The sequence below is a fragment of the Microtus oregoni genome, unplaced genomic scaffold (genome assembly GCF_018167655.1).
Source record: "Microtus oregoni isolate MIOR12 unplaced genomic scaffold, Mior012 000015F_ref0000493, whole genome shotgun sequence".
Taxonomy (NCBI): Eukaryota; Metazoa; Chordata; class Mammalia; order Rodentia; family Cricetidae; genus Microtus; species Microtus oregoni.
The window spans coordinates 20,967,952-20,981,630 of NW_024543074.1; the positions used below are offsets into that span (position 1 = coordinate 20,967,952).

The 13,679-nt window shown below is 49.3% G+C and overlaps 1 protein-coding gene across 2 annotated transcripts; it reads left to right on the forward strand.

The window, feature by feature from the left end:
- Positions 1 to 675: 675 nt before the first annotated feature.
- On the forward strand, positions 676 to 13,427 carry Pipox (pipecolic acid and sarcosine oxidase). 2 transcript variants are annotated; one of them, XM_041665168.1, is made up of 8 exons: positions 676 to 808; positions 2,215 to 2,363; positions 10,151 to 10,364; positions 10,755 to 10,937; positions 11,402 to 11,548; positions 11,908 to 12,066; positions 12,604 to 12,679; positions 12,944 to 13,427. In XM_041665168.1, exons 1-8 carry the CDS (start codon positions 695 to 697, stop codon positions 13,072 to 13,074), a joined length of 1,173 nt encoding a protein of 390 aa, XP_041521102.1. In that variant the 5' UTR covers positions 676 to 694; the 3' UTR covers positions 13,075 to 13,427. The 2 variants fall into 2 exon arrangements, with proteins under 2 accessions (XP_041521102.1, XP_041521103.1); XM_041665169.1 differs by lacking the exon at positions 11,908 to 12,066.
- The last annotated feature ends 252 nt before the right edge of the window (positions 13,428 to 13,679 follow it).

Consider the following 13,679-nt stretch of genomic DNA (forward strand, 5'->3'; position numbering starts at 1 on the left):
TTCCCTGTGTGCCTGAGGACAAGGTTCCTCCTCACTGTCCTATCCCGCTCCCGCCCCCCACCCCACCCCCAGGATCATTTATTCTCTGTTTTCAACATGAAAGTAGAACACACTGAGAATGATTTCATAATCACAAAACTGCCCTCCCAATTGGCCTCTGCATCTACCCCCTGACCTCACCACCCACCAGGGAGGAGGGCCAGACCCTGGGCATTCTGCCAAGTTCTTCGCTGGCCCTGTAGATCTCTAGAGGGAATCAAGCTGCAGAGGGGGAAGCCAGCAGGGGGAGGCAGCATTCCTGGTGCCCGGCTTGGTCTAGGAGGCATTGAAATTCCAGGGCCGAAGTCCTGAGACAAAGATCATAATGAGACAGGAAGGTGGCATAGGAAGGAGCCCATTTGCATGACAATAATTGAGCCAAGAATAGCAAGTTAGAGGGATACAAGGGTGAGGCTGGCAGCTGAGCTGGGCTAAACCTCACAAATCAGTCTACCCAGCTCTGCTCCGCAGGGGAGGCAGAGGCTGAGCCCTGTGCCAGGCTTTTGGAAGGGAAGGAAAGACAAGGACACAGTCACCAGGGGATTGTGGGAACTCTGGCCAAACTGAACTTTGCCTTCCTTCTCCTCTAGCCAGGAGGCCGTCTTTGTTTGCTTTCTCCTTCATGCATTTGTGGCTGAAGGACTAAGCAGACATCATGGCTGCTCAGAAAGATCTCTGGGATGCTATTGTGATCGGGGCAGGCATCCAGGGCAGCTTCACTGCATACCACCTGGCCAAACACTCGAAGAGGGTCCTCCTGCTGGAGCAGGTACACTGTCCCTTCTGCTGTACAAGACTGTCTTTTCCTTTTTCCTCACCTAGGGAGAGCTTTTCAGAACTTGCAGGCTATGGGTGAAGTCAAAGGCTGAACGCACGGATTCTGTGCACTTCCTAGTTTAGCTACTTTGCATGAATCTTGACAATTGAAAGTCCCATCATCGTCCATATGGAGTTTCTTGGTATATTCTTTTTACTGCCTCTCAATTCCTGCCCTGGATCAAGCAAGAAGTGTCTCATCTCTCTTCTTTCTTGCTACCCTGTCCTTTTCTGTGCTCAAACTGTTGATCCAATCCAGAAAAAGAATCAGTTCTGCTCTGGGTAACCTTAAATAAAGATGATTTTGCCTAGAAGCAAAGGCTGGTTCAGGTCCAGCTTCGGAGGAAAGGTTTCTTCCTGCTTTTTCCCTGCTTCTCCTTCCAGAACCTAACGGGAGCCTCTGTTGAGTCCACTGCCTCTTTGCTAGACGCACAGGAACTAAGACTCGGGTCTTCTTTTCCTCAAAGGAAAGGTGGTCACATGACTACTGCAAATAAGGGTGGCACTGGGAACCTGCAGGACCCCCTCGGGGGCAGGGCCTACATCGTCCATCACTTGGGATTTTCTACTTCCGTGGCTTCTCCCTTTCCATTCTGCCTGCAGCTCTCCAAGCTGGTTACCACTTACTCTTCCTGAAATGGTTAGAAATTGCCTTCAATTTCTCTATCCGTTTCCCCAGAGCCCAAGGGATTCCTATCACATCCCTCAGGAAGCTCCCCATTTTCTTCACACACACCCGCATCCCGAGCACCAATCCCAAGGTAGTTAGTTATTCCGAGTAACGGGAAGACTCCGTGAGATGGCATTTTCTTCTGATCCATAAAATCAAGGGGCTAGAGAGGCATGATCTGGAAGGTTCTTTCTAATTCTGCTCTCCTAGGAGTCTAACTGGGGTGGAGCACAGTGGAAGATTGCTAACAAAGGGGCTAGCGTTAGTGGCTGTGAGAGTCACTTCTTAAAGGGAGAGCTCACTCAGGGCTTCTGAGACGCTGCTGGCCCGATTGCCGGGCCAGTCAGTGGGCTGCAAGGAGACACTGGAAGGATTGTATAAAAACATATGAAAATAGCTAGGCCCGGTGATGGGGGACTCAGATCCCAGGTACTCAGGAAGCTGATGCAGGAGGATTGCAAGTTTAAAGCCTGCCTATGCCATATAACAAGACCGTGTCTCAAAATAAAAAGTAAAAAGAGAGCTAGGGCTCAGCTGCACAGCACTCGCCTCGTGTGGGCAAGGCCAGAGGTTCAACCCCCAGGATCTGAAAAAGAGAAACATTTGAAAGATGAGTTGGCTCCCAAAGGGCAAAGGGAGGATTGAACAAAGGGCAGTAGCTTCTCTTGTCTCTCACCTCCTGCTTCTAGTTCTTTCTTCCGCATTCCCGTGGAAGCTCACACGGACAGAGCCGCATAATCAGAAAGGCTTACCCGGAGGACTTCTACGTGAGGATGATGGATGAATGCTACCAGACGTGGGCCCAGCTGGAGCGCGAGGCGGGAACCCAACTGCACAGGTGGGCAAGGGAGGAAGACCTCGAATGTCGGGGATCTACCCCTCCAGACGCCTTGGATATTTAACGCTGGAAGGTGTGATTTAGAAGTGCACCTGGAAGGACACATGCCTAGGGGGAGGTGCCAGTCCTAAGAAAGCCTCCTGCTCACTGCCACTGTCTCTCCACCAGCCCTACTGGTCCCCTACCAGCTCTGAGTTCCAGGCCTGCCCTCCATCAGACTCTGTGTCCAAGGCTGGTACAGATTGTGTTCTGAAAACCCAAGGAACCACTGTGGGCAGATAGCTAGAGCAGGGCAGGCCTTCTGCATGGAGCCTTCTGGTGGAGTCAAAATGGAAGAAGCAGTATATATATCCTGTCCTGGAACTCGCTCTGTAGACCAGGCTGGCCTCGAACTCACAGAGACCCGAGTGCTGGGACTAAAGGTGTGTGCCACCACAGCCCGGCTGCATTATTACTCATGTCCTAACTTTAAAAAATTATTTATGCATACTTTATGTGTATGAATGTTTGTCTACGTATATGTAGATGCAACAACATGTGTGCCTTGTGCCTGGTACCCAAGGAAGTCAATAGAGGGTGTCAGACCTTGGGGCTGGAATTACAAACACGGCGAGCTGCCGTGTGAGTGCCAGGAATTGATCCTGGATCCTCTGCAAGAGCAGCAAGTACTCTTAACCATCGTACCATCTCGCCTACCCCCTAGTATCCTATCTTTTTATACTGAGTCCTCACCCCCATAACAACCCACAAATGCATTTTATTGATACATTATCTCCTGGGAACAAAATGAGAGTGTTCCACGGGCCAGACAGTTTGCCAGGATGTGACCCCGTAGCAGTGCCCTGTTGGCCTGTGGTTCTCTCCAAACTTGAGGGCTCACTGACCCTTCAGACACCCCTAAGGAAGGAAACAGAAACCACTCCTGCACCCACTCTTTCCTCTGAACTCTTAGCTGAACTCCCTTTACATAACCCTGACTCTACCCTACAGGGTGGCAGTTATTTTAATGGCTGTGAACCAAGAGGTTACTGTTCTGTTACGAAAACACCATTAACTTAAGAACAAAGTGAAATCCATTATGCAAATACAGCCAGGGCAACTAATTAAGGATTTATTCAGAGACAGAGAATATACCCAGCACCCAAATAAAGGAGAATGTCTTTCTGAGGAGTGGCCTGGCAAAGGGACCCTTCTCTGGCAGTTGGCTGGGACTACTACTGACCGTGTTGAGGTAGGAGATGTGCCTGAGGCCTTGGAGGGCACAAGTCTGCCCAGCCAATGTTGAAGGATGAGGCAGTCATGAGATGTCTGGAGTCACAATTTGAGTCTGACTTCCTGCCTCAACTCCTACCAGCTACATGGTGATGGTGATGGTGATGGTGATGGTGATGGTGATGGTGATGGTGTGTGTGTGTGTGTGTGTGTGTGTGTCTGTGTCTGTGTCTGTGCCTCTCTCATAGGGAACTGTGAAGGTGAAATGAGACCCTGGAGGTCTTTCCCCCTATTCTCGCCAGCTGCATCCTGGATCTGTGGGCTAAACAGGAAACAAAAGAGATGCAGCAGAGACTGGGGGTATAGCTCAGTTGGTAGAGTGCTTGCCTAGCTTGCCCAAAGCCCTGGGTTTGATCCCCAGCAGCCCCATGCTACTGGGCACGGTGGTATAACCCTTAATCCCTGCCCTCAGAGACAGAGACCAGAGGAATGGTACAGTAGCTAAAAGAGCTGCACAGACTTGAGGACCAGAGTTTGGGAGTCCCTGCATCCATGTATCCAAGTCTAAAGAGATAAGAAACACTTCTGGTCCCAGGCATTTCACGAAGGGCCATTCCCTCCACACATACAGCTCTCTTAGTTCATGTCACAACTTTATAAAAGGGAAAAGGGCAGCTACTGAAGGTTAGGGTTCTCTCTCTCTCTCTCTCTCTCTCTCTCCTCCTATTCCATCTCCTCTTCTTTTGTTGTTTCCAAAACAAGATCTCTTTTTGTTACCCAGGCTGGCCTCAAAGCCTTGGGTTCTACTGAAGCATAGGGTGTTGAGGACTGCAGGCGTGTGCCACCATTGGCCATGTAGTTGTCATAATATATTACTCTAAATCACTGAATTACTGTGCTCTTGGTTTGTAACAGGGGTCAGCAAACTTCTTCTGTAAGCCACATAGTAAGTATGTTAGGCTTCCCTGGCCATATGGTCTCTCTTGCAAATATTCAAGTCTGCCATTGTAGTGTGAAAGCAGCCAAAGATGCAAATAAATGAACCTGGATGTGTTCCAATAAAACTTTATCTAAAAAAAAATACTTTATTTCAAGATACTGAAATCTGAATTTCATATTATTTCTTTGTGGCTTTTAAGGGTTTATTTTTACATTTTTAAAAGATTTTATTTTTCTTATTTTATGTGTTTGAGTGTCTTGCCTGCATATACATGTGTGCAACTCATACATGCCTGCTGCCCTTGGAGGCACCAGAAGAGGGAATTTGACTCTTAGAAATGGATGCTCAGATAGTGGGAGCCACCATGCGGGTGCAGGGAACTGAACCCAGATCTTCTGCAGGAGCAACAAGTGCTCTTAACAGCTGAGCCATCTCTCCCACCCTGTTTTTATATCTATGCGTGTTTTGTCTACATATGTGTATGCACCATCCATGTATCTGGTGCCCAGGGAGGCCAGAAGAGGGCATTTTATCCCCAAGACAGATATACTTGTTAGTCATCACGTGGGTGCTGGGAACTGAACCTGGGTCTTCAGCAGGAGCAGCCAGTGCCTTTAGCCACTGAGTCATCTCTCCACATACCCTCCTTTTTGAGACAAAACTCTATTTTGCAGCTGGCCCCAGACTCACTGAGTAGCCCAGGCTGACTTCAAATGTGAGCTTTCCCTCCCTGCCTTAGTCTCTGGAGTGGTTCTGGGCATGAACACCAGCCTGCTCGTGATTTGTGTGCCTTGAAATGGAATTCTGCGTTACATTTTTAAAAATCAACCACTTAAAAAATAATAAAAATCATCTTAACTTGTGGACTAAATAGACATGAAGCTAGATTTAGTTCAAACTGGTTATGTTGCCCATGCCTGTCTCCAAGCACATCCAGGCCTAAAATGCATCTGGGCTGCACCTTTTTTTTTTTTTTTTTTTTTGGTTTTTGTTTTTTGAGACAGAGTTTCTCCGTGGGAATGGAGCCTGACCTGGACCTTGTTTTGTAGACCAGGCTGGCCTTGAACTCACAGAGATCCACCTGCCTCTGCCTCCCGAGTGCTGGGATTAAAGACGTGCGCCACCACCCCTGCATCTGTGCACTTTAAAGGGAACACGGTTGCCTGTATGTAGACAGCATTCAGATGTCTCTCAGCTCCAATTAAGAATAATGAAGAGTAATGTGAATGTGCTTTTAAAAACCTTCAAAGCACGACAGAGTGCTAAGTATTATTATTGTTGTTGCTATTATTCCATCATTAGCAGATCCTTTCTTATGGCTACCCTAATGTATTCACGTGTAATAGATTTTTTCCCCTTTTACTGAGTAGGATGCAGTACAGATTCTTCCCACTCTCTGAATGGTATCCGAATATAGTTCTCCACCTTTGGGCTGAATGCCATCCAAATTGCCTTAGCTTTGCTCTTAATTTTGATTTTCTAAATGATTCCATCATCTTTGTCGGTCTTGCTTCTCTAGCTCCTTCTAGACACACTGGCATAATACCATAAGATAAATGATAGAAATGAGTATATTTAATGTCATCTGATGATGATTTAAAAAACCACAAAAACCTTTCCGAGCTCGTAGTGGAGGAGGTTGCCCAATTCTTCTTCTGTTCTGCTTCCTGTGACAGTGCATACGAAACACGGGAGGGCTCGGGATATTTGCATATGCTCTGGGAACAGACAATGACATGTGTCGGATCACAAGGCCTGAGTCTTTTGTGATGTGTGCAGCCAGGACGCTGGTATCAACGGAGAAGCCCGGCTCTGAGGCTCATCTCTTTCCTGCTCCACCTTCTCCCTTTGAGTCCCACTCTCCAGCTCCTGACCCTGGCTGCCCCGGCTTCACTGACAATCTCAGACAAGATCACAGCCGTAGGCAGTACAGCTGCTGGCAGAACCTGGTGGCCCCCTCCGCAGCTGCTGCTTCCTGTGCCTGCGAAGTGTCTGGCTTGTCAGCCACATCCCCTCCCTGGAGCAATCTTTGTTAACCAATTCCACTTCGGCCCACTGAGCAGAAGATGAAATACAGTGAGCTGTTCCCAAACCAACAAAGACAGCAGCCATTACCAAGTCCCTTCCCCAAGGTGATGATGAGAGCTGGTTCACCTGGCACTTTGAACTAGAGCAAAGAGAAAGGCAGCCAAAGCCCATGATGGGAAATGGAAGATTCAGGGAGAGCTGGCTGCCCCTCCCAGCGCCTCCCTGCTCTCTCCTCCCTCCTGACCCCTTGCCCTATTTTTTTTTTTTGTTTTTTGTTTTTTGTTTTTCGAGACAGGGTTTCTCTGTAGCTTTGGTGCCTGTCCCGGAACTAGCTCTTGTAGACCAGGCTGGCCTCAAACTCCCAGGGATCCGCCTGCCTCTGCCTCCCAAGTGCTGGGATTAAAGGCATGCGCCACCACCGCCCTGCTCCCTTGCCCTATTTTATTGGCCATTCATTGATCACTAGCTCCCCATCGTATGTGGGCCACAGAGGTATCAACTTGGCCCTCCAGAGGGCTCTTCAATGGCCTCTTCTCGGTGTTGGGGCAAAGTGGGGGATATGGAAGGTATCGTTCATACCAAGGGCTCCGGAGTCAGGTGATGGGCATTCTGGGAGATGGGCTGCAAACTTGCTAGGGTTCCCTGGTAACCCTAGGATTTTAGACCCTTCTTTCTAGACTAGCCTTAACTATTCATTTCTTAGTCCCAACCCCGTTTATGTGAAGGCCTTTGTCCCTTTCATTTTTCTTCTCCAACTTTGTAGCTTGTGTCTGAGAAAAAGAGAGAGAGAAAGAGAGGGGGGGAGGGGGTTCCCAAGCACAGGTGTAAGAAATTGATGCAGAATGGGTAGACTATTTATTGGGATCTAGGAAAAGCCATTAAGGAAATCAGCACTTAAATGATTTTCAATCTGCCTGTGGAGTCATCTGTCTTCATACTTGGGGAAAGGCCCGGTCTCCGATCCTGGTTTTGATTGACTGATTTCCAATGCGCTGAGTATTTCCCATAGGAGCCTCTCACCTGTCTCCCATAATGACAGGCCTTAGCATTTCCAGGCAGTGTTTTACATTTATTTCTGATTTGCTCATAATGGTCAAAAATCTCTCTCCAATCCAAGGCATTTCTCCAACAGTGCACGGTTTCCCTCAGGCCAAATAGCTCAGCTGTGATCCACGGAAAATGAGAATTTCCCAAACACATCTTCAGACTTGGGGAGGGTCTAGCATCACAGATTCAGATGGAAAATTTCCCACTGTTAGATCAATATCTGGGCTAAGAAATAAATGCCACAGGGGCAGAGAGCTGGAGCAAAATGATTACAATCGGCACAATTACATCCACCGCAGAATCAGCTCACTGATTACTCCCGGGGTTGGGGAGCTCTGGCTTCATCCACCAGAGGACGACTTGGGAATTAGAACATCACTCAGCATTTCATAAGTCGACAGATATGCCCGTTGTCTTGGCACAAGTTCCTTTTCCCCATACAACATGTCTCTGTAAATGGAGTTCTGGTTCAAGGAAAAAAGAAAGGTAGGAAGAAAGGCAAGATGGCAGAAGGGAAGAGTACAGGAAAGACCAAGGCTGCCATATTGCAGGCAGGGTTAAAGAGTCACTCTGTGGGGTTTCTGGACCAGAGAGCAGACATTATATCTGCATAGGTGAGCTGCAAGCGGCATCTTTCCCACAAGTCTACTCGCCTGGAGTCTGTTAGATAAAAAGGTTCGAGAACACCTGGCTAGGCCTACTGGTACTTGCTTGAAGTTCAACATGTGGGAGACATGGCAGAAAGAACTCGAGGCTGAGACTAAACTAGGATACACAGTAAGTCCCTTTCTTAAACAAACCAAAACACACATCTGAGACAGGGGGTGTGGCTTGGTGAGATATTTCCCTAGTGTGCAGGAATCCCTGAGTTCCATCGCCAGCATCATAACCTAACTACAAGACACCGGGTACTTTTATTTTTTGGAGATGCTGGGATGGGACCCAGGGACTTGTGAATGCTAGGCAAATACTCCCCACTAAGCCACACCCCCATCCTCACTCCCAGCCTTTGGGGTGGCTTCTTAATTATCTTGTTGACCAATATGTTGACTAGGCAAGTTTTCATAACCTAAGAATTAATCTGAAGTTCGTTTGGGAGGCTACGGAAAAGAGACTGGCTCCTGGCTGGGGATTCTGTCTCATCCTGCCTAAGCTGAGTTTTGAAGAAACAGAGTCGGCGTCGCTATCTCACCACGAATGCTGGGTAGGCGGGGGCCATGGCGAATGGATTGGGCGCGCTGCGCGGCTCTGTGTACTGACACCGGCCCCCAGGCCCACTGCATCCCTACCCCCTCCCAGTCTCCGCTTTAATCCCCACAACCAGATAATGTGGGATTTGGAAGCATGTAATATCCATGAGACTCCATTATAGGCTATTACGAGCTTTATAGGCAGTACCTGGGGGATGTGGCTGGCTGCCGCTGTGCTGTGGGGTTGCTGAAGCCGAGAGGGAACATTGGAGCAGTCCCGAGGGGCAGAGGCACCTTTCCATTGTTTAGATAGCTCCCCCACCAAAAGGACTTCTGGTTTCTTGTGGCAGAGAGTCAGGAAGCATCAAAGGGAACTGGCTGTCTCCTTCACAGAGTGAGAAGGGCAGGAGAAGCCTGTCGAGAGATTCAAAACCAGAGAGTCTCTGAGATTGCTGTTGGCGAAAGAGCCGCAGGTCTGGGGTGATCTTCTGGGGCGCTGCAGGCTTGGCAACCCTTGAATGTTGAGGGCAACCCCAGCCATCACGCAGCCACAAAACAGCCAGTACCGCTTCCATTCAATGTCCTGGATTTCAAAGGAAGAGTTTGGGACTTGGCGTAGTGAGTCACTGGTCAAGGTCACATCAAGGTGACACCCGGATTAGAAGCAGAACCAGACCTCCTTAAACCACAGACAGAGAAGGAACAATGAAGCCCACAAATGCAGAAGGACAAAGCAGTACATGCTAAGAACACAGACCAGGGTGAGGGTGGGGTGGGAGAGGGAGCTAGAGAGATGGTTGGGTTCCAGAGGACCTGAGTTCTGTCCCAGCACCATGTCAGTAAATTTCGCAGTTGCCTGGAACCCCAGCTCCTGGGGGGCTCAGACACCTCTAACATCTGTGGGCCCTTATACTCACGTGCATGCATACCTACAAAATTTTAAAAATTCATAATAAGATAAATCTTTGAAAAATAAAGAAAGGGGGAAGGGAAGAAAAAAATGGGAAAGGAAAGGGCAATGGATAGCACAGAGGGCTCCGCAAAGAGGAAACAGGAGGAAGGGCAAGAAGCTGCATTTGAGTGGACACCCGCTAGTTCATTTGGCATTTCCGAGGGGTTGTAAAGATCATGGGAACTTAGGACCTCTGCTGTCAAGAGCAGGAGAGAGGGACAAGAGAACTAACAGTGAGTGTCAGGGAGGACTTGGGAACGTTCTGGAAACAGCTGCAGAGTCTAGATGCTTCTCCTGTGCTCCGAATGTCAGCCAAGCTGTGATGATGTAGACACGGGTACCTTACTGAGGAATGAGGATAGGTGACCAGGACCATGACAAATCCCTTCACCCAGCTGACCTTTTCTTTTCGAAACAGGCAGACTGAGCTCTTGTTGCTGGGAATGAAGGAGAATCCAGAATTGAAAACAATCCAGGCCACTCTGTCCAGGCAGGGGATCGAGCATGAGTGTCTTTCATCAGCGGATTTAAAGCAACGTTTCCCAAACATTCGGTTCACCGGGGGAGAAGTGGGACTCTTGGACAAGACTGGAGGTGTTCTCTATGCAGACAAGGCCCTCAGAGCCCTCCAGGTAAGGCTGTGCAGTCCCAGGGGCAATACAGGTCCCTTCTCTGGGCATCCTGGCCCCCACAGGCAGCCCCTGGTGAAGTCAATATGAAGGTTTTGCCTTGTTCGCTTTGGTCCTAAGGCAGGGCTCTCTCTCTCTCTCTCCCCCTCTCATCAGGGTTTCTCTGTATAACCACCCTGCCTGTTGGAACTCACTCTGTAGACCAGGCTGACCTCGAACTCACAGAGATCTGCCTGCTTCTGCCTCCCTAGCGCTGGGATTAAAGACGTGCACCACCACCATCCATCCTAAGATTCTGAAATCTTGTCTACCCTAAGTAGGGGACTCTTGGTCTCCCAGGGTGAATCACATACACAACTAATTAATTCGTCTTTCGCGGGCCTGCCCTTTCAGCATGTAATTCGCCAGCTTGGAGGCACGGTGTGTGATGGAGAGAAGGTGGTAGAGATAACACCTGGTCTACCTGTCACAGTGAAAACCGCCTTGAGGAGCTATCAAGCCAACACCTTGGTCATCACTGCTGGTCCCTGGACCAACCGAGTTCTCCGTCCCCTGGGAATTGAGTTGCCTCTCCAGGTAGGGCAAACTGAGGCCTGAGAGTCATAGCTAAGAAAAGAAACCTTGGGGCCAGCCAGACTTGACTTAGCCTTGGACCTTCTACTTCCCAGCAGTCATCACTGGGCAAGTTTGCTGAGTTCTTTAAGCGTCAGGTTTACCAGCATGGGAAATAACAGCTACCTCAAAAGGTTACTGTCAACTGATTTATCTGGCGTGTCTAGAGCCTCCAGGAGATGGCCAGACTTAGAGTAAACACTCCTGAAAAGATGGTTAAGGAGGGCCGGGGTGCTGCTGCGGAAGAAAAGTAAGAATAGGGACAAGATGGATTTAGAGACCTCTGTACAACAGCGTATAGATCATAAGTCCATGACACCAGAATTAGGTCAAGCAGGTTGGATGGGAAAGGGCCACAGGACCCTACCAGAGTCTGCTGTTGTCGTCGGTAGAGCTTCATGGTTTCCCTCTTCATCTCCTATACCAAGACCCTTAGGATCAATGTGTATTACTGGCGAGAGAAGGTCCCTGGGAGCTACAGTGTATCACAGGCTTTCCCATGTATTCTGAGTCTGGGCCAGGCTCCCCACTACATCTATGGACTTCCAGCATCAGAGTACCCAGGGCTGATGAAGGTAAGCAAAAAGGCTAAGAAGGCCACTGTGCTACTGGGTGTCCATGCAGTTCTGGGCATTCATATTTAATTCATATTCTAACATACCTCTTTAGGACCTGCTTCACTAATGGTCATTCACAGCATAATATCATACGTCCTATCCCCACCCTGAGGTCTAGGGTGCCTGCCTTGTCCTTATAAATAAAAGATGGGGCTGGGGATGAGTACTAGGCAACTCCAGGTACTAACACATAGCACCTGCCAGGTCTGGGGACCGGGGTGATGGGTGGAGTCACCCTGCGTCCAAACACATCCCTCACTGGCTGCTATGTTTAGAAGGTCAGCTTTGCAGACCATGCTATTCTAATGGGGTTGTAGATCGGCTATCACCATGGTGACAGTGTGGACCCAGAGGAGCGGGACTGCCCCACAACCTCCTCAGACATCCAAGACGTTCAGATTCTATGCCACTTTGTCAGGGAGCACATGCCAGGCCTCCAGCCCGAGCCGGACATCATGGAGCGCTGTATGTACACGGTAAGCAGGCTGTTCCGAGGTGCAGAGTAGCGGAGGAGAGGGGGCAGACAGACCCTACTCCATCTGACCTCTGACCCAGTATGTGACCTCAAACTAGCCAGCCTATTCCTGTGGATTGGTTCACCTCGATAAGCGAGGGACCTGTTAGAGATCATTCATATTCCTTTTTATTAGGCGGCGAGGCTCTCGCCTGGCAGTCCCTCCCTGTATTTCCCAGAAGAGCGCTAAAGCAGTTCTTGGCAAGATGTTCCCAGTTGAGCAGGCCTTGGGGACAAAGAGAAGAGACAGATGCTATCGGGCCCGAGGCATCTTGGCTAAAGTTAGTTCACGAAGATGACTACCTCCTGTGTCCATGGCACAGTAGGAGAGGGACAGCTGTTCAGTAAGAACCAGCATGTCTGGGGGGGATGGGACAAGCAGGGCAGACCTCAGCCCCATCCAGTTCTACCTTGAAAGAGTCCCAGGCCAGTTCCTGCCAGAGTCTGTAGCTCCTACCCCTCCTGTCCTCAGAGGACACAGGTATGACTTTCTTTCTAGAACACGCCTGATAAGCACTTCATTCTTGATTGTCACCCGAAGTATGGCAACATTGTCATCGGTGCTGGATTCTCTGGTGAGCTTGAGGATGGGGAAGTGGGGAGGCTGCAAACAGACCTACTGAAGTACCAGACAAAAGGGGATCATGCATGCTTAACTGAAGTCTGGACACTGGGTGTATAAGGAGGGCGGGCAGTCCAAAAACGGGGTACTTGTGGCAGGAGACAATTTCTAGCTTTGGGATGAGACTAAGAGGAGAGGTGGCGCTGTCTGGGTGTGGGGGGACCTTCTCTCGAGCCATAGTCTGTAGTTGAAGGTACGAGATACATTCTTCTCTCAGGGCACGGATTCAAGTTGGCCCCCGTTGTGGGCAAGATCCTCTATGAGCTAAGCATGAAATTACCACCATCTTATGACCTGGCACCGTTTCGGATAAGCCGCTTCTCTACATTGAGCAAAGCCCACCTTTGACCCCAGCTGACTCTCTCCTGCGGGGGACAGCCCTCATGGGGATGGCTTCTGGGAGAAGGAAGTGGCCTTGCCATGTTTCCCTTCCGTCTGCTTCTGTGGACTCTCCTGTAAACACCAAATGATTGACCCTCTTTTCACAGTCATCCTCCTTTCCCATCCTCAGAAAATCAGCCAGAGATTCACCATCACAGACCAGCAAGGAGCTTAGGAGGGGCTTGAGATGGGCTCAGTACACTAAGGGGCTCCTTAAATTTCTCTTTGCTGGGACGTTGGATGAACTTGAGCATGCTCTAATAAATGAATATTTGCCAGAAAGAAAACGTTGCTGAAAAAATAAACTGCATTGCACAATGTCTGAGGAAGCCTTTATTTTCCATGTAACGCCGCTTCTTATGGGCTCTAACGATCTATTAGTGCCACAGAGCCCGTTACCCCCAGGAATCCACGGAGGCTCCGATCCGTCGATGCCCTGTGTCCTTCTCGCCTGCTCCTTTGTCTCATCCTCATCTTCTCCCTGAATCTGTAAAGATGCTCGGCTCCCCACTCTCTCATTAAGGTGTATTGTCAGGTCCTTATGAAGACGGAACTGTTATACCGGAAAGAAA